This window comes from Megalopta genalis, unplaced genomic scaffold (genome assembly GCF_051020955.1).
Source record: "Megalopta genalis isolate 19385.01 unplaced genomic scaffold, iyMegGena1_principal scaffold0037, whole genome shotgun sequence".
Taxonomy (NCBI): domain Eukaryota; kingdom Metazoa; phylum Arthropoda; class Insecta; order Hymenoptera; family Halictidae; genus Megalopta; species Megalopta genalis.
The window spans coordinates 787862-808546 of NW_027476106.1; the positions used below are offsets into that span (position 1 = coordinate 787862).

A 20685-nucleotide genomic window follows, 5' to 3' on the forward strand; every position below is an offset into this window, starting at 1 on the left:
CCGCCGTTGAAACGGTATCGATTCGCGCGTGTGTTTATCGGTTGCGTGCCGCGGCGTTCTATCCTGCCGAGACCGATCGCCGACTGTCAGGCTCGGCCGACGTAGGCTTTCGTAAACATAACAACGTGCACGCGTGTGTTCGGCATCGTCGCGTCGTATCGCGGAGCAAACGGACGGAACCGGACGGAAAGAACAACAATTGAAGGAAAACTGTTTAGTCGGCCACTCGATAGCGAATAACGACGCGGACGGAAAAAGGGAGCATGCGAAAACGATGGAACCCGAAGAAACCACTCGTCTTTTCTGTGGCAAACACGTCCACGAGGCCATTAGGATCAACGCGTGCAAACAAAAGCAATGGGGCACAGGTTTGTTCGATGTATCGCTGTCACTGCCATTGTCACTGTCACTGTCACTCTCGCTCTCACTGTTGCTCTCGCTCTCTCTCTCTCTCTCTCTCTCTCACTCTCTCTCTCTCTCTCTCTCTCACTCTCTCTCTCTCTCTCTCTCTCTCTCTCACTGTCACTCTCGCTCTCTCTCGCTCTCTCTCACTCTCTCTCTCTCTCTCTCACTCTCGCTCTCACTGTCACTACGCGATAACACCGAATCTATCCGCATCGGCGCCGATCGAGTTGTCAACAGACTGTTTCGGACATTTCCCAGATTCAAATTCGACCAATCACGGGAACAGTGTCTACGCATAATCCGTGCGCAGCGTGCATTTGTTTATGGTTCTAGAACACGCCAATAGATAGCGGAGATACATAAAAGTCGATAGATATTCGACCATTCGATCGATCGCGTGTGATCTCGTGCTTATACTCTCGGTTAGACTCTGTCGCACTAATTCACGTACGATTGGTAATATTCGCATATTTCCCCTATATTTCCATTTTAATTCGACCATTCTTTCAGTTCACTTTGCGTTCGTATAAACTATGTTGTATTCACGTTGATTGTAGTTTGTACCGTGAATTTTACTTGTACTCTTGGACGTTTGAAATTGGAACGTTGCCCGATTAAAAGGTTAGACAAATTTTGCTGTTGAATTTGATACCACGATTGTATCCTTTTCATGTGCCTTTTTCCAATTCCCATTTTTCCGACCGTTCGAAAGTTTGAAAGTTAGTATATACAGGGTGTCCCAAATATGTCTCGCAATCCGAAAGTAGGGGATTCCTGAGGTGATTCGAAGCAACTTTTTCCTTAGCGAAAATGCGATCCGCGGCTCCGTTTACGAGTTATCAACGAAAAACAGTGACCAATCGGAGGCGAGATCGTTTGGCGCGAGACGGCCGAGCCAATGAGCGGAACCGGGCTCCGCGCGCTCGTTGGCTGGGCCACCGCGCGCCAGCCGAACTCGCCTGTTATTGGTCAGCGTTTTTCGTTGATAACTCGTGACCGAAGCCTTGGAGAAAATTTTCACAAAGGAGAAAGTTGCTTCGAACGACGTCGGGAACCTCCCATTTCCGAATTTCGTGACATCTTCGGGACACCCTGTGGATCGATTTACGTCTGATTTCAGAATCGATGAGGAACGATTTCCCGATCTACACTGTCGATCCCGCATGGATGAACGTTCGCCTGTTCGTGTTCTGGTTTTTATGGGCCATGTTGATAATAGTACTTGTCGCGTCGGTTTTATCTTACTGCTATCTCACGCCGCAGAAGGGCACAACGACGACCGACGAGATATTTATTTTGAACACTACGAACACGGTGAGTTATATTACCGAACACGATACACCGAGGAAACTCTAATTAATAAGATCTATTTGTTAAATAATGAAATCCGTTTACATTTCGATCGCGTTGTTACAGTAACTGTTCCAGACATCGAAACGGCACGAAATACCAAGCGATTCTATGCTATCCGTAATCTTAGCAAACAATTCTACACGTTAAAGGTGTTTGTGTTTAGGACGATAATGTTCGTCCGTGTGCTATCAGCACGGTAGAAGATAAGGCACCGGCTCTTATGTCGCGTCGAACAACGAGCCACGCGAATAAGAACATGTAATCGTAGTAGTACATGTAATCCTAGGCTATCGTAAGACGTTATATGTTTATAAGCGGCTACAACATAATACACAGATTATGTAAAATTAAATAGTATATGTATAGTATAATATAATAGTATATAATAGTATATAATAGTATAGTATATATATATTAATTAATAATATTAATAATAATTATAATATTATAATAATTTTAATAATAATATATTATTATTATATATATAATATACATATATAAAATAGTATATAATATAATAGTATATGTATAGCGAATGTACTATGATCTATATAACAAAAACAAACAAAAAAAATAAACAGGAAACAGGTAACAACACGTTTTCTAGATCGAACTCGTTGTCTCGTTAATTGATTTTAAATATTCGCGCGACTCGCGAATTTTGCAACGTTAAACTTGCAGTTTGTGACGTACGTACGTAGGTATGTCGACATGCACGAACTGCTTAGTATGAAAAATCAGTCTGGCGAGGATAAAGAACGATTTAACGTGGCGTCGTATATTTACATTGATAATTTAATTACAGTGAAACTCGGTCCAATGTACCCTCGATTGGGATCTCTCTAGCAGATACGATCGATAATTCGCGCAAGATCGATTATCTCGCCGATCCAGGTTCGTACGTTGAATTTAAACGGTATTATTCAGTGCATTGCACTTTAAAGAGAAGTCACGCCCTTTTCGGTTCCACCGTGATCACAGCCGTTGCTTCGGGCCTCGTTGATACATCGTTAGCCGTGATTTTCGTTCTAATCGTCTAACAATCGGCGCCAGACGTGCGTTTAACAATCGTAAACGCGGACGCGCTGGGTGGCCGAAGAAACATTTGCCGCTGATGTGTCTGCCCGGTGCGACTGACCCATTCGTCGTTTGAATCGATTCAACCGAAATCAGAGCAAACGTCAGCTGTGGACCGCTGCGCGGCGGTACCCCGGTCCAAAACTATTTTCTTTGTCCCCCTATTAGCATTCCATTATTTCGCTCGAACGGCGTTCCCTTTGTTCCGGAAGCTGCGTAAATAGTTCTAAATTGAGACCTCTGTTAATCCAATCTACCATTGTAAGAACATCGTTGTAGCAAACTCCGGGAACAACTGATTCGTAACGTCTTCTGGAAATCGTGAAATCGTGTCGATGGATTTTCGCAGATATCTAAAAATTATTTGCTGGATTACATTAAAGATTGCATACTCTAAATAGTTTATGAATATTTATTTTCCAACATCTGTTCGATAGCCGCGCGCATACGACTCGTACTGGAACAATAAATAAGTTTTTCTTCAATCTGGCAATTTAAATTGAAAAATTTGACTTTGCATGTCTGCTATTTACCCGACGAGCGTTCACAGTGGCCGTAAAAATCTGTAACTTGATCGGACAGGGCCCTGAAGAGGCAGAACCTTTTAGGGACAAGGGTCGGCCCTGATAGCGATCTCGTTCGGTGTGCTTGTGGTGGTAAAAGTGAATACACACACGTACGTACATACATAGGTCCAGGACAAAAGGGGGCCGAGGGAGCCAACCAGCTAACACGGAGGGTTAAAACGCGTTCGCTTGGTCATTCTTGTTGCTGGAACGCCGAGGAACGGTGGCCGCAGGGTTTCCCTTACGAATCTCCTCCGGGAAAAGAGAAAGGATTTCCTTCGATTCCGATCACAACCCCGTTGCGTAAACGCGACGCTTTTGAATACGTCCTTGGGACACCGTTCCGTGTACCGTAGAACGCCCGGCAATGGAGAGTGGGAGGTTGGATTTAGATAGTGCCGAGGCGAACGGTGTCGCGAAAGAAGCGGCAGTTGTTGCCACGTACAAGGCGCTTCCGGACGAGGACAAGCGCGAACCGCCGAAAGAGAACACCATGGGGAAGCCGAACAACGAGACTGAGATCAACGATGGGGCCCACGAGAAGATGCTCAAGGAGGAGAACAAAGTCGCCCCGACGAAAGACACGACCGAGGTACGTTCGAATAATTTCAGCACGTTTTATGGCCGACCGTTGCCTAGGCTGTGCGCCGTCGGACCGCAACGAAACGTTGCGTTATTATTACCCCGACATAAATAAAACCAATCTCACCGGGTTCGCGATTACTTTCGGATTTGTTTGTCCGCGCGATACCATCGAAGGATGTCTTTTGTTTCGAACGCACTTTGCTCCCATTCTCGAACGATTAACTGTCGTTCGTCGCGGCAACGTGAGATCGATAACCGTCGAGACGGTCTCGAATTACTTTACTAATGCTTTTGTCGCGGATTTTTATGGGCGTGCTCAGATTATGGTGATAGAACGAATATGTTCTTGCTCGGAGGCAACAGTTTCCTCCTGTTGCATCATCTTTCGTGCGGAGAAACAATCTTGAGGAAAAGAGGTTTGTCACTCGGGGTCAAGCCGTTGATACGTTAACGATTAAATAAACACGTGTACAGTAATTCGATGCTTTGTTACTGTTCGAAAATAAGAACAAATTTTCGTGGTCGAAAAAAAAAAAATATATATATATTAATAATATAATATATATTATATATATATATTATTTATCCTAATTTGTTGCTTTTACAAATAGGTGAAATTTATTTCCGAGAATGGGGACACCAAAATTGATATCGAGACGGTCAAGCAAGCTCTGTCTGGAATGGGCAAAGAGGAGTTAATGAAATTTGCTAATGATCCATTTTGGGTTCGGTTGAGATGGTTTTTGTTCATCACCTTCTGGCTGCTGTGGGCTTCTATGTTGGTGGGTGCCATAGCCATTGTAGTGATGGCTCCAAAATGTTCAGCACCCAAACCGAAAGAATGGTGGGAGAAGAGTCCTATCGTCCAGCTCGATCCGGCAGAGACTAGCACGCGCAATTTGAAAGGAGTGGAAGCTCTGTTGGATACGTTGAAAGCGCAACATATAGATGCAATTTCTCTTGCATCGATCGTTAAAGGAAGCACGACGGGTATGCTTTCTTAGAGAGCATCGCTCTTTAAGCGTACGCGATAGAAAATACTAAATGCATTGTGTAATTTAAATTACAGAAGGACCGGAAGATTTTATGGATATTAATCCACAAGTGGGAACTGTCGGCGACTTAGAAACTCTAACAAAGGCTGCGAAAGAGCGAGACCAATACATTATTTTGGAATTGGATCCCACTCACACGTCGACCGAACATCCATGGTTTACGAGCTCTCTTGCAAAAGAAGATCCGTTCACATCCTATTATGTTTGGGCCGATGGAAAAACTACATCGGATGGCAGACGTAATCCACCTAATAATTGGGTTAGTCGTTAGCCTTTTTCTCATACAATTTTTAATAAAACATCACGAATGTTTTTTTTAACAATATATTCAATTTTTAGTTGAGCGTATTTGGAGGATCTGCTTGGGAATGGAACGACCAAAGGGGACAATATTATCTGCATCAGTTTAATAGCACCCAACCTGCATTAAATTACAATAATCCAACCGTAGTTACTGAATTTGCTGTAAGTTAATTTTTTCCTTGATTTATTACATACATGTATATTGTATATATATATATGTTATGTAACGCAAATTAATGTATATTTTATATTATAGAATTTATATAGTATATTTTATATTATATTGTAGAATGTTCTGACTCACTGGCTGAAATTAGGAGTCAGCGGTTTCCGATTAGCTAATACTCAATACTTGACTATACAACCAGAACTTCATGACGAGTATAGAAGTACTACACTCACTGCTGTAGATAATTATGATTCGTTAGTACATGTTCACACAAGAGATCGTACGGAGAACGCTGCGATCTTTTCACAATGGCGAGAAAGGGTTTTCAATGAAACCGATAATAAAGGGTCAGTAATTTGAATAGCAATTGCGTGTTGCACGTATCCGAATGGCTCATTTTCTGGTTATTATAAATTATTTTCATTTCTAGGTTGTTTGCTCTTCAAGACGACATTGGAACCAATATTTTACAGGTTTACAATGAAAAGAAAAGACTGATCCATATCCCACAAAACTCACAGTTCCTGATCACAGCTAACGATAGCATAAATTCCACAACATTGCGTAAAGGTATCTCGCAGTGGCTGAATGTGACTTCATGGCCTGGTTGGGATGTAAGTTTCTGTAACATTTATCGACAAGACGCTAATCGAGGCTTTCGATCTGTAATTTTTATACGCATTTCAGCTAAACGGTAAAAAGAGTACTTTGAGGCAGAGAATGCATCCAGACATAGCAGACAGCATAACGCTCATGACTTTACTTTTACCTGGTACTCCAATCCTCACGTTAAATGATACCCTATCAGCGAAGGATGCATTTGCAACTTTAGCCAAAGAACGCGAGAGCGCAACATTCCTTTATGGAGACAAGATGTTTTTGACTGTCAATAAAACTGTGTTCGTTTACACAAGGTAACATAGTAGATTTGGCATTCGATAATTTGTTAACTTGTACACTACATTTTCTGTGTGGTTTAATCATGAAAAGTAACACGATCTAAACCTCCGTTGATTGTATTAAATGTTTCCAAAAAGTAGAAGTGGTTAACCGAACGTAGATTTCAGTTACCAAAACGTATCGTACAATTTACTAACCAAATTTGGTGGGTGGATTATTAATACTGATATAATTTAATTTAAAACTAACAAATATATTATGTAATTTACTAACCATTAATTTACCTTGTTTCACGCTATCTTCTATAACTACGCAGGAGCTGGTGAGTCCTAACTTACTAACATATTGCATGCACAATCTATCTTTTGTAGAAATAACTAAATAATAATCTCCGTTTCTTTTTTTTTGGTCGGGTATATATAGATTAGTTGCTCAAATCGCTTTCCTTCTCTGTTAAATTTCAATAGAACCGAATTAACATTCACAATTGAACACGCAGGTTGAAGAGCGGCAACCCTGGCTATTTGGTAGCATATCAAACAGCAGAGGAATCAATTGTAGTGGATTTGTCCACGTTACCGCAAGTTTCAAGCGAAGTTAGTGTCGTAGCACACAGTCCTAATTACGTGCAGGACGGTGATACAATAAGGTAAATTACTTTCGCCAATCGTAGTCAATATTAAATGTTCACGAAACAGTTGTTATATGACACACAATTTTCTTGTATTTCAGAACAAAGTTGTCCTCTAATAAGGTTCCTATATCCGCGAAGAGCACCGTTGTCTTAACGTTCGTTCCGAAAAAATAAGTTCGTCGTGACACAATCAATCACTCATATGTACGAAGCATAATCGTTTGCTTATTGTGTCGTGTAACAACATTTATTAAACTCAATCATGTATTCGTTTCGCCAATTGCAAGTGTGTAATTAAATATGAATGTAGCAAGAACGTGTGTTGTCACAATTTACCCATATTACCCCGTCTGTTCTAGAGTATTACATATTACATATTATATGTACATCTTAGAAGAATTTTTTTAATTATAAGTCATTAAGGAAAATATGATTTTTATTAGCTATAATCAGTACAAATTAATTTAAGTTACGAGAGATATCCGGTTTAGAATGTGAAAAATAAAAATATTTTATACAAAATGATGCAGGACGAAGAGCGTATTGTTTTTCTAAACAAAAAGGGTTTAATAAATTTCATGTCGACTAGTTTCTAATATACCAATGTAGGATTTCGATGAATTTTAATATGTTGTTCAGTTTAGTTTCCGAGATATTCGCGAAAAAGCTACTGCTGCTACTACTACATGGAATTTCTGTGTACATACGTGGCTGTGACGGCGTGTGTGGGTCAGCATTGGTCTGGCGCGCGTGTACTGTCTCTTGCGACCTCCGGTAAGCTATCTACATATACATATATAACCGGGAAAATTAAATGCTGATACATACGTCGTCGCCGTATAGTAGTAGCAGTAGTTTTTCGCGAATATCTCGAAAACTAAGGGTTTCCTCTAATTATGCCTAAAGAAAAAGTTCAGAATCATACTCCCTATAATATATTGAAAAATCATCAAAATCATTCTCTGTTGGTATATTAGACGTGCCCCTTCATGTCAGTTTTTGCGGATCCGTAAACCTAACTGTGAGAATATAAAATAGCGCGGGCAAAGGAACTAACGCGATCATCGCTGGATGAATGCTGATGCCACACTGTGTTGCAACAGCAATGATACCGTACGCATGTATGAGCCAATGACCCAGGATAACTATCACGTTCTTCAAATTCGTTATGGAACTCAATAATAATGATTTCATTGTCTAAAACGAAAAAATACAACGAATGAAACTTGTGGATTAAAATATCCTCTTAACCATAAATAAATTTCGAAGGCCTTACCTGATCTAATTTAAATGCAAAGTGCGCTGCATTGGATAATACTGATAATATTATTGTTATGTACGGAAATGAGTAATCTGTAAAGAAATCAATAATGTACAAAAATTTGTATTATCTTCTATAGTAGCCAATATATTTAACTTACATATTAGGCCACCACCAATTGCATGCAACAATGCTAGAACTGGGTAAAAGTATAGAGCAGCATAAATAGAAAACTTCCCATTGACTGGTAAAACTTTCCTAGCTATCAGTGGCCTTATCAGCAACATGATAGCTACTCCTAAAGCGTAACAAATGAATACCATAGTATACCTGAAAATTAAAGTAATTGATAAATCAGCATGGAAAAAAGAGTATTTCGTAATTTTATGATCTTTTCGGTACTGACAAGGGATACACAGCCTCTTGCGTACAATGCAGAGATTCTTCATAGTCTGGACTAGGATTATGGAACAACGTATACCAGTCTGAAAGTTTGGTAGTTCTACATGATATGATCTTGAAGGTGCCTATAGGTTCGGACAGTTGCACCGTAATGATAGACGCAGCGACAACCTCGAATAAAGCGGACAGATGCAGCGCAGTCACTTCCTTGGGTATATTGTGCCTCATCGATTTATTATCGATACAAAACCAATGTAACACCAAGGGCAACAATGCCATAAACCCAAGGTAGAGCCAGTCATAAAATATAGGCTCGTCGTTGCAAGGCACGCAGATCGAAGATGCATTTACCCTGAAACCGTTAGGGCATGCACCGCAATCTGTCCAGTTTCCATCGGGTAATAGTTCTCTACCACAGTATAACCCAGGGCATGCGCTCAAAATATTTCCTTTTGATAGTGAACACATGGAGACTTAAAACGAACAGAGTGTCTGTAAATATTTCTTGCACTTGTCCTTTCAACTTGTGCTACTGGTCACAAACATTGTTTCAAATGTCAATATAGTAAATAGTTTAAGGTTAGACGCAAAGGATAACAAACACAGTAGCTTCACATGATAGCAGCTTCACGTGATAAACGTTCAAATCGATTTGTTTAATCTGACAGATTATTAGAGTTTACGGAAACGCTTTATTTCTAATGTTTCGTAGATCGTTTTAACAAATGGGTTATAAACTTTGAAGTATGCAACGTCATCTTATGATTGGTTGAACAAATACTAGATAAATCGTAGATCGGTGAAGTATTAAGTTTTGCGTTAATTGTCATTTGTACGTTGTGTTGTTTAAGCTACGGGACAATCACGGAACTGAAAAAGAAAAAAAAAACATTTATTCTACGAAATTGTAATTGCATAGTTATTCGCAGATTGATATTTTCGTTTGATATATTATCGAAAAAATGTATCGATAAACCAGATGCTGTAATTGTATTTTATGCGATTTTTCTATCAACTTGAGATGTAGGTCAACATTTTTGAACAGGTAAGAGTTCGCATTTGGTATTGACTTTAATAATTTGTTTTATCCAGTTTTTAGGACTGGGTGTTGCATAAACATCCGGATTTCCGGAACCTAGTTATTCGAAACATACAAGTTGGATACATTGTTTGAGATATTCATTGATTATGAAACACCCTATATTCAACTACCTTAAGGCTCGTTCGTAATAATAAAATAATAATAATTCGAAGAAAATACTACGAAAATACTACAATACTACAAATTTAAAAATATCAATCTATTTCAATATTACATTATAGAAATTTGCATCGCTTCATCCTGAATCGCTAAAATTCGTCCGTCCGTTATCTCGACGGTGTGTTATCAATATATCGAACGATCGATGACATTTCGATATACTATCTGGGAGAGTCGATAGCAACGGAGCAACAAACACTAGGTCCTAGTGGAAAAAAGGGACGGCGCAACATGGCGGAGAGGGTAAAGATGCGGGTAAAGATCACGGACTATAACCATAGTCCGTGGTAAAGATTCGTAAAGTGGCGCGACCTAGACGGTTCGTGCTTGCTCGTGTTCGATCGGGAATCTCCGGCCGAAGATTGCCGAGCGCACATTACTATTTTCAGGCACACAAGGCACCTCTTGACGGGTTTTCAATAAGTGAAGAGGGCGACGGTGCGAGGGACCTGGTTTTTTTTCCTTTTTCCATTGAAATTTTCGGTGCGGTGGATGCTGAAATTGTAGTGGGCCGTGGGTGCGCACGCGATAAAAAACCGTACGATGCTCGTGGAAATACCGTCGCGAGTTGACGCGTAACAGTCTGGTCGGTCGGTTCCGGCAAAAATGAAAGAAGCTCGTCGGTCCGAGCAGCTGATGGCGGCCGAGTGCTGTTCGAGCCTCTGTGTCGTCCCCCATCACGGCGTTTAAGTGAGTGTGTGCGATCGGCTGCGCGTACGGAGTGCGGCTACCTCGTGCGGTACGAGAAAAAGATAATCCTGGTGGAAGATAGATTTTACGCGGCGAGAGGACCGCCTCCTAGACGGGTCTACCGAGCTATTTCGTAACGGTGCTTCTTCTCTCGCGCGACTCCTCGGAATCCGACACGCAGGCAGGCAGACAGGCAAACAAGCAAGAAAGCAAGCAAGCGAGCGAGCAAGCAAGCAAGGAAGGCAGACAAGCAGTTAGGCAGGCAGGCAGCAGGCACGACACGGTAAGCCTGCTCTACACACAGCCGTTTTCTACTCTACGCCACCCGTGAATCGAATATACGTAAAAATCGAGGGACCGAGGCGGGTACGACGTATCATCACCGGTGTCGGTTTCAGGTGACGCGTAATCCACAGTACGACCAGCGAGAAGAGACACGGTGTACCGCTTCTCTGTGCTACACGGTGTAGGTGGGAGCATTCGACGTACGACGACGGGGCGTGCGTTCGCGTGTGACAACGCCTAACAAGCGATCGCGCCCCTTTGCTCGCAGACCCGATACACAACGACGTGTGCCGGCCGCAATTACTTTACGAATTTTTGTTCTCGGACTCGTCGTGAACTTGATGGATCTCGTCGATTGAGCAAGTCACCCTCCCCCCAGACACACAACTAACACGTTGTCCCCGTTAGACACGGATAAATATCCTCCTCGTGCTATGCACGCACGACCATTAAGTTTCACACCTCTCTGGCTCAGGAACGTCTGAACAGTAGGTTAAACGTGTCCTGGGATACCACACACCGATCTCAACTCGGTTCTCGAAAAACTCGTGCAGTATCGCTTTGTCCCCATTGTGACTGTAGTGAGTTCATCCTCTTCTACGCGGAATGCGGCCTCCTCGGGGTGGATTCAACCCTCTTTAGTCGCGTCCAGCGCCGGTAAAGGGCAGCAGAGGCTGGAACGTATATCCAACGTTCAACTTCCCTCCAGCTCTCACGGTGCCTCTGCTAATACCAACATGTCGACTGGGACCATCGTGGACCTGATAGATCCCTTCACCAAGAAATCTCACAAGAAGAAGTCCAAGAAGTCGCAGGGATCATCGCGCTACCGTAACTCTCAGGATGTTGAACTACAGCAGTTACCGCAGCTCAAAGGTTAGTCACCGATCACCATGTTCTGTTTCGCCTGGGGTTTACTGGTACGTGCATCTTTGTAATGTCATCGAAATGGAATCGTCGATACGGATACAACAGTTTCTAGAACTCTTCGATCGTTCAACTTGCGTGCTCGAACGAGTTTGACTGATTTCGGAGTACAAGTCTTGTATTGTCGTGTAAATTGCTGCTACGGCATCATCGTGTTAAAGATAAACAGCTCTCTACTAAGATGCACGTACGCTAGAATCTCAATGGCAATTGGCAACGTGTCTGTCGTTCTAATATTAAGGAATTATTATATATAGATCAAGCGGTATTGCATCTAAATGGTAAACAAAGTTACCATTCGATGTGCCATTGATTTCAACACGCGCATACCACTCTGATTCTTTCTTTTCTATGCAATTGCAACTGTTTCAAATAATTACATCATCGGGCAATTGTACAATGAAACGACGGCAAGATAATTTACTTCCATTAAAATGGTTCTATAATTTCTGATCAGAGTCTTGCTCAGCAAGACTGGATCTCTCATACTTGAAACCAAGTCTGTAGAATCCGTTGGATTCACGAAGTTTTATTAGCAGTCTTTATTACGTAATATCGAGGCGATACGCGTAGATAATATTAATCTGATATTGTTGTAACCGATACATTCGATTGCTCGATACCACGGATGCCCGAAACCTCTGCCGAAGCTAACCTCAAAATTTTCGGGGATAAGGTGGTAACCGTTCGTAAACCGAAACCGAAAGTTTGTTTCGCATTTCTGTTCGAAACGACAGAGACGTACGTACGATATACGAGCAGAAAGCTTATTTCGTTGAACGTTTTAAAGCGGTAACTTTCCGCTATGTGAACACCGTTCGGTGTATGTTCGTGTATTGACGTACGTTCTGAAAATCGATGAGGAGTAGCAAAGCAGAGGTCAGTTCACGTTACTCGACCGATTTTCCTTCGGACAGAAATTTCGAACTGTTTGCCACGAATTTCGAATGTCGTATAATCTGAAATACACGATTTCGCGAATGACGTCTGTAAAAAAAAAAGAAGAAGAAAGAATGCAAATTCGAAAAATATTTTCGTTCGATAGACGGCGACACACACATTGCATAATTCGGAGAATCGAAGACCGAAAAATCTACATTTCGTCGCTTGCAAATTTCTTGTCGCGCCATGTGCGAGTCACCTTACGTCACGTATTTTTATCGCTCGCTCGGGTATTCTGTTTGTCGATTCCGTAAAACCCTGCACGACGATGACGGGACGCGACACCGTTTGGTTAGCTAGAAAATCAGATTAGCTGCGAATTCTGATTCTCTCTCTCTCTCTCTCTCTCTCTCTCTCTCTTTCTCTCTCTCTCTCTCTCTCTCTCTCTCTCTCTCTCTCTCCTCGTGTTGATTAGGCCGTTCCCCTGCTGCTCGTCCTTCGAATCGCTCTTACATAACCTGTACAAGCTTATTAGCTTTTACAGTCGGACGTCACGTACGGCATAGACTGTTGATCTATAAAAACGACTCCGTTGCCTGCTGCACACGCTCGTCGGGCCCCGCGATTTCGAAACGGAAAAATTTCAAACGTCGCCTACGAATTGCTCGGGGCGCAATTATCGGATAAATAAAACCAATTCGAAGCGGTTTATTTCACAATAGAATGTGTACAACCACCAGCAACACCGACGCGAGAGTATTCGACTCTCGAAAACAGCCGATGTCGGGTCTCCGTACTAGACTTTTTTATTATCGAGTGCTGAATATTAATAAGAAAGAGGAGAGGAAACGTCTGAAAATTAAATACCACATCCTACCGACAGGTTTTCGTTGACATCGATACGGGAATGTCTCTCGACGCGTTGACTACCAAATCAGCGATCGTAAAACTAATACCAAATTAAAGTTGTTCGCGATGGGCGAACGATTATGTGATACGTACACGAGTCACGTGGTGGTCAACGTGCGAAGGAAAAAGAAGACGAAACTATCTATAAAGGTGTGCGGAAACAGAAATTCTCCAAAAATTTTACACACAACATTTCTGTGTCATCGTTGTCCGCACGCGATTGATAGAACAAGATGATAAGATTGTCGCGGAGTTCGGCGGTGTGCAACGTTGCGTCGAGTCGGCCGTCTGTGTATAAACACGCATTGATCAAAAGTGACCCGGCATTGGCTGAGCGAGGGTTAATTCTCAACGGCGTATAGCCTCGGTTACTTCGTCATATCTAGGAGCAACCCGGAGGGAAGCCGCACTATTTTCGCGCGAGAGGTATACTTGAAAACAGTATATAGTGACCCATAAACTTGCGGTGCGTTTCAACGAGCAGCGGTTATGCGAAATATACAGGCATCCACCTTGCAGTAGGCAGTGTCGTTCACCTCTGCCAATAAAACAGCAGTAGTCCTTAGTCTCTCTCTCTCTTTCTCTCTCTCTCTCTCTCTCTCTCTCTCTCTCTCTCTGCGCCTCTCTCGCTCGTTCGCTCTCGCGCTCTGTCTCCACTGCTTCTCTCTCTCCCTCTCCCGCCCTCCTTTTCCTCTCGCACTTGTTTCCTGTCTCCTCGCTCCTCGCCGCTACGTTTAGTCTCCCGACCGTCTCTTTCTCGTACGTCGTTGCGTACATAACCTATACGCACGTGTGTTTCCCTCTCGGGTGACGTGCACGCGGTTTCACGATATCGTCGCACGATGCCAGGCGTTTCATTAACCGGGTAAATATCCCGTTAATTCATTAGATATAATTGGTTTCCCAAATAGGAAGCGCTCTTCTATACGCGATCTTATTCCGGTATTTTCTGTCGCTGTAAAGTGAGGTTAAACAACCTTTTGTTTATCAATCGTCGACCAAGGATAACAGCAGAGTATACATAGAACGACCAATGAACTAAGTATTCCTTTCAATAGTAACGGCGTGTGAACAAAATGAATGAATGAATTTTCGATTACTCGTGGCCAGGCGTATTCAAATTTCCCGCCCCTCGACGAACTATCGAGAAACTGTCGTAGATCGTTCGATTTTCATCGCGCGATTTTGTCATCGCGAACACTCAATAGAAGTAGAAAATAATTTTTTAAAGAGAACGTCCAAACGCGACAGAAGTAAACTCGCGGCCATAAACTACGGGAAATCTTTGTTTCCTACGTGATCTGGAAAAGTCAGGAACGTACCGCAAAATTTGAAGGTTAAATTTGAAACGGCTGGGTGACTTTTTCGGCTGACAAATTCTCGGACGGGCCTCGCCGCGCGTCTCTCCGTTTGTCTTTTTATTAATTCAGAATTATACGTGTCGCGGCAGAACGTTGCGCGCTACGTGGTACAGCCGTAATGCCGCCTAGTAGTGTGTAGTAGGTATAGCGTCGTTCGCGTAGGGGTAAGCCGGGTCTCATGCGGGATTTATGTACTGCATAGAGTCTGCGGTACAAGACCGTGGCAGGGAAATGTGTTTCGGTCCGGTTAGGCGGCTCGGGGGAGACTCTCGGTGCCGGGCGATTGCTGTGCTTTAGAGGATCTTCAGAAAGATGGCATTCTGCCGGTGGTAGTCGGCGAACATTCCGCCGCGGACCTATACCTAGAACAGCCGCTGACTACCCGAAATCGTTTACGGTGACAGTTTCGAACCGATTCGAATTTAAAATTCTTCTTTTCTCTCCGTCCGTCTGTCATGGAAACTCCGTAGCGGGATCCGTAAGGCAGTTTTACGGCATTTTAACGTAGAAAGGGACGTTATTTAAGGGGGTGGGGGTATGAGAACTCTTTTTAGTCCGTTAGACCTTGGACCTCCATTTTTTTAGGACTTCTTTCGCGATTCTTGTACAAGGAGACAAATGATTATTTTGCATCGTTCTTTGCAGATGCTCCTTCTACCAAGTTGACTGTGTCTCTGATATACAGGGTGTACCAAAAATGTCTCGCAATCCGGAAATGGTGGATTCCTTGGGTTATTTGAAGTAACTTTTTCCTTAGCGAAAATGCAAACCGCGGCTTCGTTTACGAGTTATTAATGGAGAACGCCGACCAATAAGAAGCGAGATCTGCTGACGCGAGGCGGCCGAGCCGACGAGCGCGCGAAGCCCAGCTCCCCGCTCATTGGCTCGGCCGTCTCGCGCCAGCAGATCTCGCCTCTCATTGGTTGCTGTTTGTTCGTTTAATAACTCGTTAACGGTGCCACGGAGGAGATTTTTGTAAAGGAGAAAGTTGCTTCAAATAATCCGAGGAACCAGCCAGACATTTTTTAGATACCCTGTATTGATAATAGCATTCTCGACAAACCAAAATCATTCTCTACGAAGAATCGTTCGCAATTTGATTTCCAATTGGTTGGATACTTGTTCCAATAGACAGCTCTCGACTGCCGGAACAAAACAAATACGATTGTTGTTCACGTTTATAAAACTTTGTTCGATGGGTTTGCCTGCCCGATGAGAACGAGGCCGGACGCGCCGTTATCCGAACAATTTTAAATTAAAATTCTAACGCTGTTCGGTAAATGAAACATATATACATATCGCTAGAGCCGAAAGTAGTTCGAATAACGTCACGTTCGGTCTCATTTTCGTCGGCGAGGCCTCGTTACCGTGTCGGTGAAAGTTTAACGAATATAAAATAACGAACCTTTTACATCATACCCTAATGGGGTTAATTAATAATAATATATAATATATATAATATAATAATAATAATAATATTATTATATATAATAATAATAATTAAGCGAACGTTGGTAACAGTAACCGGCCTGAACAGTTTCGTTCTTCAGCGATTCTCTGCGCTCTCTCTCTCTCTCTCTCTCTCTCTCTCTCTCTCTCTCTCTCTCTCTCCGTCCGGCTAAAATATTTTCCGAAAATTGATATTTCTGCGCCGTTACGCAGAATTTTCCGTGTTACACTCGATTTGCATCGCGAGCGCAGTGCGCGATTTATTCGGATGACGAGGCAAATCGCTTCTGTCGATCGGGAATTCATAAATTTCCGGAACGGCAATTTCCGGATCGAAAATTCGGCGACGTTCGCCTAAAATATTTCCGAAGGATCGATGCGCTTCCGATCGATCCGTTGGCCACGCGCCTTCCCTCCGCGACGATACATTTCGACAAACGATCGCAATGATTCACGCGGGTAAACGACGCGAACTGGTCGGCAGAGGGATCGGTTGGCGATTCGCGGGCTGCCTCTGCCTACGAATAAGAGACTTATTTAGAAACACGTAGGTGTGCGCCAGCCGGCGTCGTCTGCTGCCTACGTTTCAGGCGGTCCGAGTTCCGAAGTTCGTGTCGTGTCCTCTCTGATCGAAGCTCGGCTAAACTGAATCGGATTCGGCCGGCCGAGAGAGAGCGCCGCTCGCCGCGCACGCACGCACGCGTTGAAGCGAGCGAGAGAGAGAAGGAGTGGGGGTAGAGACTTTCGCGCTGAACGCACCGAGAGACGGAAGCTGGAAACTAAACCTCCCGATCGTTTACAGTTTACAGGATGTTCCGTTGTTTCGTGAGAGAAAGAGAGAGAGAGAGAGAGAGAGAGAGAGAGAGAGAGAGAGAGAGAGAGAGAGAGAGGAACGCCTCCGTCGCTCGGAGATTCGAGGCTTCCGCGGCTCGGCCGCGCTCCGTAGTTTTCGCCGCCGAGGCCTTCGTAATTGTTCAGCTGACCAATTAAAATCTCTGGCCAGCGGCTATCGATCCGGAACGTGAACATGGTACGCTTTAAAACAGTGAACCACCGCCGCGCGGTGGCTAAACCGTATCAGTGTGTCGCCTCTTTGCCCGGACACACGGTGTAGAATATTTTTCAAGAAGCCATACCGCGCGCGGGTAGCCTTAAGAACTACCGTTTCCGTTGATTCACAGCCGTGTAGATCGGAATGTAGGTTTGTTCCGTCGGCTCGCGCGAGAAATGCAGCACTTTTCGAGACTCTGTTCTCTTAACCGATAGCAGCTGCAGCTCGATCGTGCGAACCGTTAATCGGTTCATCGATTGTGCATCGACGTTCTTTAAATTCTTTTTAATCTTCGTAGCATTTTATTTTATTTTATTTTATTTTATTTTATTTTATTTTATTTTATTTTATTTTATTTTATTTTATTTTATTTTATTTTATTTTATTTTATTTTATTTTATATTATTTTATTATCCGCTTTCGTATCCGCTTTCGTCATTGATTCGTAAAATTTGCAGGCTATAATGAGAATTAATTCTCCAATCGCGGAGAATTCTTCTGAATGTTTTGTCAAGTTTTTATATTCTTCGATATCATTCTTGTGTATTCTAAGTATTCCTAATAATAATAATAATAATAATAATATATATATAGTATTCCTAATAATAATAATAATATTCCTTTTTAGTATTCCTAAGTATTTCTAATTCTGTTTTAATCGTAATATTTTCTTTTTTTATAAATCTCCAAAAACTCGCGATTGTTATAAACGTTAGATCGTTTCTAAATACAATAGCAATTTATTAAATACACAATAGCAATTTATTAAATACAACAATTATTAAATACACTGAAATATACTTACCAACAAGCATCTAACTATAATGCAAACCTGTATTTCGATGTTTCGTTATGAAAGCGATTATTTTCATCTTTATTTGCTTATTTTGGTCCTTCGAGTCGGTATCTCTCATTACATAACAATGCGTCAGAGTAGTACTATGCGCATATTCGGATTCTGAAATAGAAATTTATAGAAAGGGTTACGGAGGGTTACAGAAACTGAGAATCAGCCGAAAGATCCGCGATCCAAAAATCCCAGTATGTACGAAGAAAAATTGAAGATCGGTCTCGGGAGCGAAAATATTAAAAGTCGCGAGTTCGCAGACCGAGCGGTCGACAATCGATTCCCGTGTTTCGTTGGCGGCCGATTAAATTGGTCGCGCAGTCGAACAATATTCATGAGCAGTCCCCGGAGGAGAAGCTCTGTTCCCCGCTCGATGCCCGGCGGACCGCAAATAGAGGAACGTTCGGACGTCGTTTCAATTTTTCCTGTATTTTCATTCGGCAAATCGCGGCCCGGTTTATTCGGCGCCCGTCGGCCACCCGGTTTATTCGGCGCCTGTCGGCCACCGCTGCCGGTCGCCGGTCACCCGGTTTATTCGGCGGCCGTCGGTCACCGCCGCGGTCCGCTGGTCGCCCGGTTTATTCGGCGCCCGCCGGCCACCGTTGCCGGTCGCCCGGTTTATTCGGCGGCTGTCGGCCACCGCCGACGCTAGCGCTGGCCGGCTCATGACGTATCGATGCTGTGACGCCGCACGATCGCGATAATCAGCCGCGGACAGATAAGAGGCCTCAATTTATCGCCGCGAGGAAAACGTTCTCTCGGCCCTCGGCCGCGCGGCGCGACGCCGAGGCGGAACTTGCGTACCGCACGATCCTCCTCTTCTTGGCAAACGCTTCCTTTCTTCGCGATCCTATGCTTCACCTATGTATGCATGCATAACCTCGCTTGCTTTCGTTCTCGTGCGTTTTTTCGCCGAGACAAGCGACTTCCAACGAAATCTGAATTATTTATCGGTACTGTATTTACCGGTAATTATTCACACCACTGTATATATTGTAGATATATTACGCCATATACTACGCCATATATTTAAATAAATTATATATATGTTATATATTATATATATAGTATATTATTATTATTAATATAGTAATAATTAATAATATATTAATATAATATAATATATATATCATTATTATATATAATATAATATAATATATTATTAATATATATAATATTCCATTGAATAAGTTGTTTCGAAACAGTTCGAGTGTCGGTCGGAAGGTCAACGAACCACGTAACGTTCGCGTAATTGAACTTTCAGGTTTTTCAGGAGCGATATTTCGCGGGAACTGTAAAATAAATTCGTTCAGTAAATACCCGAAGCGGTAGTTAGCAGCTGTTATTGAGTCGTTATCTGCAAGAAATGTGTTACCGCTTAAGCGAAAATAGACGCACGAGTTACGATGTTACGTATGTTTTTCACGATTTCCGTGAATTATATTCGTTGGAAAAGTCCAAGATGATCCATTTATGTTTGTCACCGTAACGGGAAACACGAGCCTCGAATTAATTCGCACTCTTTGGTACTCGATTTCGTAGGACCGCACGATTTCCGCTATTGCGATCGTCGTAGACAGAAAAATCGAAGACGATCTTAATTCATTGCCGTTATCACCTGTACTCTAATCTTTCTCGCTATTATAAAACATAGCAAACGTAAGAACGAGAGAGCGTGTGCGCCGCGCGCGACGAACGTAGCGGTGCGAAGATGAGCGCGAGTGCACGGTTGCGCGAATGCGACAATTGAATGATTGGGGCGCTCCGATCGATATCCGCGTCGTGCGGAATCGGATCGGATCGGTGCGAAGGGCGATTTGGCGCGAACGTCGTGTCGCGCCGTGTCGTGTCGTGTCGCGTCGCGCGCGTCACTTCTCCGGTCACGCCACACAGAGGAGAGACGCATCGCTCACGGCTTGCGGCTTACTGTATCGTGTAAAGTTCATCGATTGCCCTGATCGGCCTGAAAATCCTTACACAGAGAAAAAATGGCTGAGATCGAGTAAGCCGGCCCGAATGAGCACGATTTCCGGCAATTCTTCAATAACGGAAAATACGTACGGATCCAGAAATATCAACGAATAACGTGTACGGAAAGCGTCGAACAGATTCGCCAATTTTTCCACGTTCGAACGGGATTCACTCCGGGTTTCCTCCGTTCGCAAACGAGGATCGCGAAAGGATCGTCTGAAAAACTCGGCGCTCTATTTGTTCAGCCTTCGAAAAACCCCAAAAGCGCTCGCGCAGGATAGAATATACTCTGAACACTCCCGGCGAACGTCGAAGACGGGGGATAATCCCCTTCCCAGCCGT

General features: G+C 43.1%; 4 protein-coding genes across 5 annotated transcripts in view; 3 read left to right on the plus strand and 1 right to left on the minus strand.

The window, feature by feature from the left end:
• The first annotated feature begins 233 nt into the window (after positions 1 to 233).
• On the plus strand, positions 234 to 2371 carry LOC117221286 (uncharacterized). The gene is made up of 3 exons (XM_033472102.2): positions 234 to 368; positions 1526 to 1719; positions 1822 to 2371. The coding sequence occupies exons 1-3, from the start codon at positions 275 to 277 to the stop codon at positions 1822 to 1824; spliced, it is 291 nt and encodes a 96-aa protein (XP_033327993.1). The 5' UTR covers positions 234 to 274; the 3' UTR covers positions 1825 to 2371.
• Positions 2372 to 3566: 1195 nt separating this feature from the next.
• CD98hc (CD98 heavy chain) lies at positions 3567 to 7363 on the plus strand. The gene is made up of 9 exons (XM_033472099.2): positions 3567 to 3993; positions 4598 to 4976; positions 5056 to 5300; positions 5381 to 5506; positions 5634 to 5860; positions 5944 to 6127; positions 6201 to 6427; positions 6913 to 7062; positions 7146 to 7363. Exons 1-9 carry the CDS (start codon positions 3769 to 3771, stop codon positions 7219 to 7221), a joined length of 1839 nt encoding a protein of 612 aa, XP_033327990.2. The 5' UTR covers positions 3567 to 3768; the 3' UTR covers positions 7222 to 7363.
• Positions 7364 to 7465: 102 nt separating this feature from the next.
• On the minus strand, positions 7466 to 9786 carry LOC117221285 (JNK1/MAPK8-associated membrane protein). Its single transcript, XM_033472101.2, has 4 exons — positions 8715 to 9786; positions 8469 to 8638; positions 8324 to 8400; positions 7466 to 8244 (listed from the first exon to the last, which is right to left on the minus strand). Exons 1-4 carry the CDS (start codon positions 9176 to 9178, stop codon positions 8035 to 8037), a joined length of 921 nt encoding a protein of 306 aa, XP_033327992.1. The 5' UTR covers positions 9179 to 9786; the 3' UTR covers positions 7466 to 8034.
• A 572-nt stretch (positions 9787 to 10358) lies between these two features.
• The window catches only part of wdb (serine/threonine-protein phosphatase regulatory subunit widerborst), a 65583-nt gene continuing 55256 nt past the window's right edge, over positions 10359 to 20685 (plus strand). Inside the window, exons 1-3 of one of the 2 annotated variants that reach the window (XM_033472103.2) lie at positions 10359 to 10944; positions 11060 to 11434; positions 11529 to 11822. In XM_033472103.2, coding sequence (XP_033327994.1) covers position 11434; positions 11529 to 11822 — 295 coding nt within the window. In that variant the 5' untranslated portion in view covers positions 10359 to 10944; positions 11060 to 11433. The remainder of the gene's footprint in view (positions 10945 to 11059; positions 11435 to 11528; positions 11823 to 20685) is intronic. The other variant, XM_033472104.2, reaches the window with a different exon arrangement.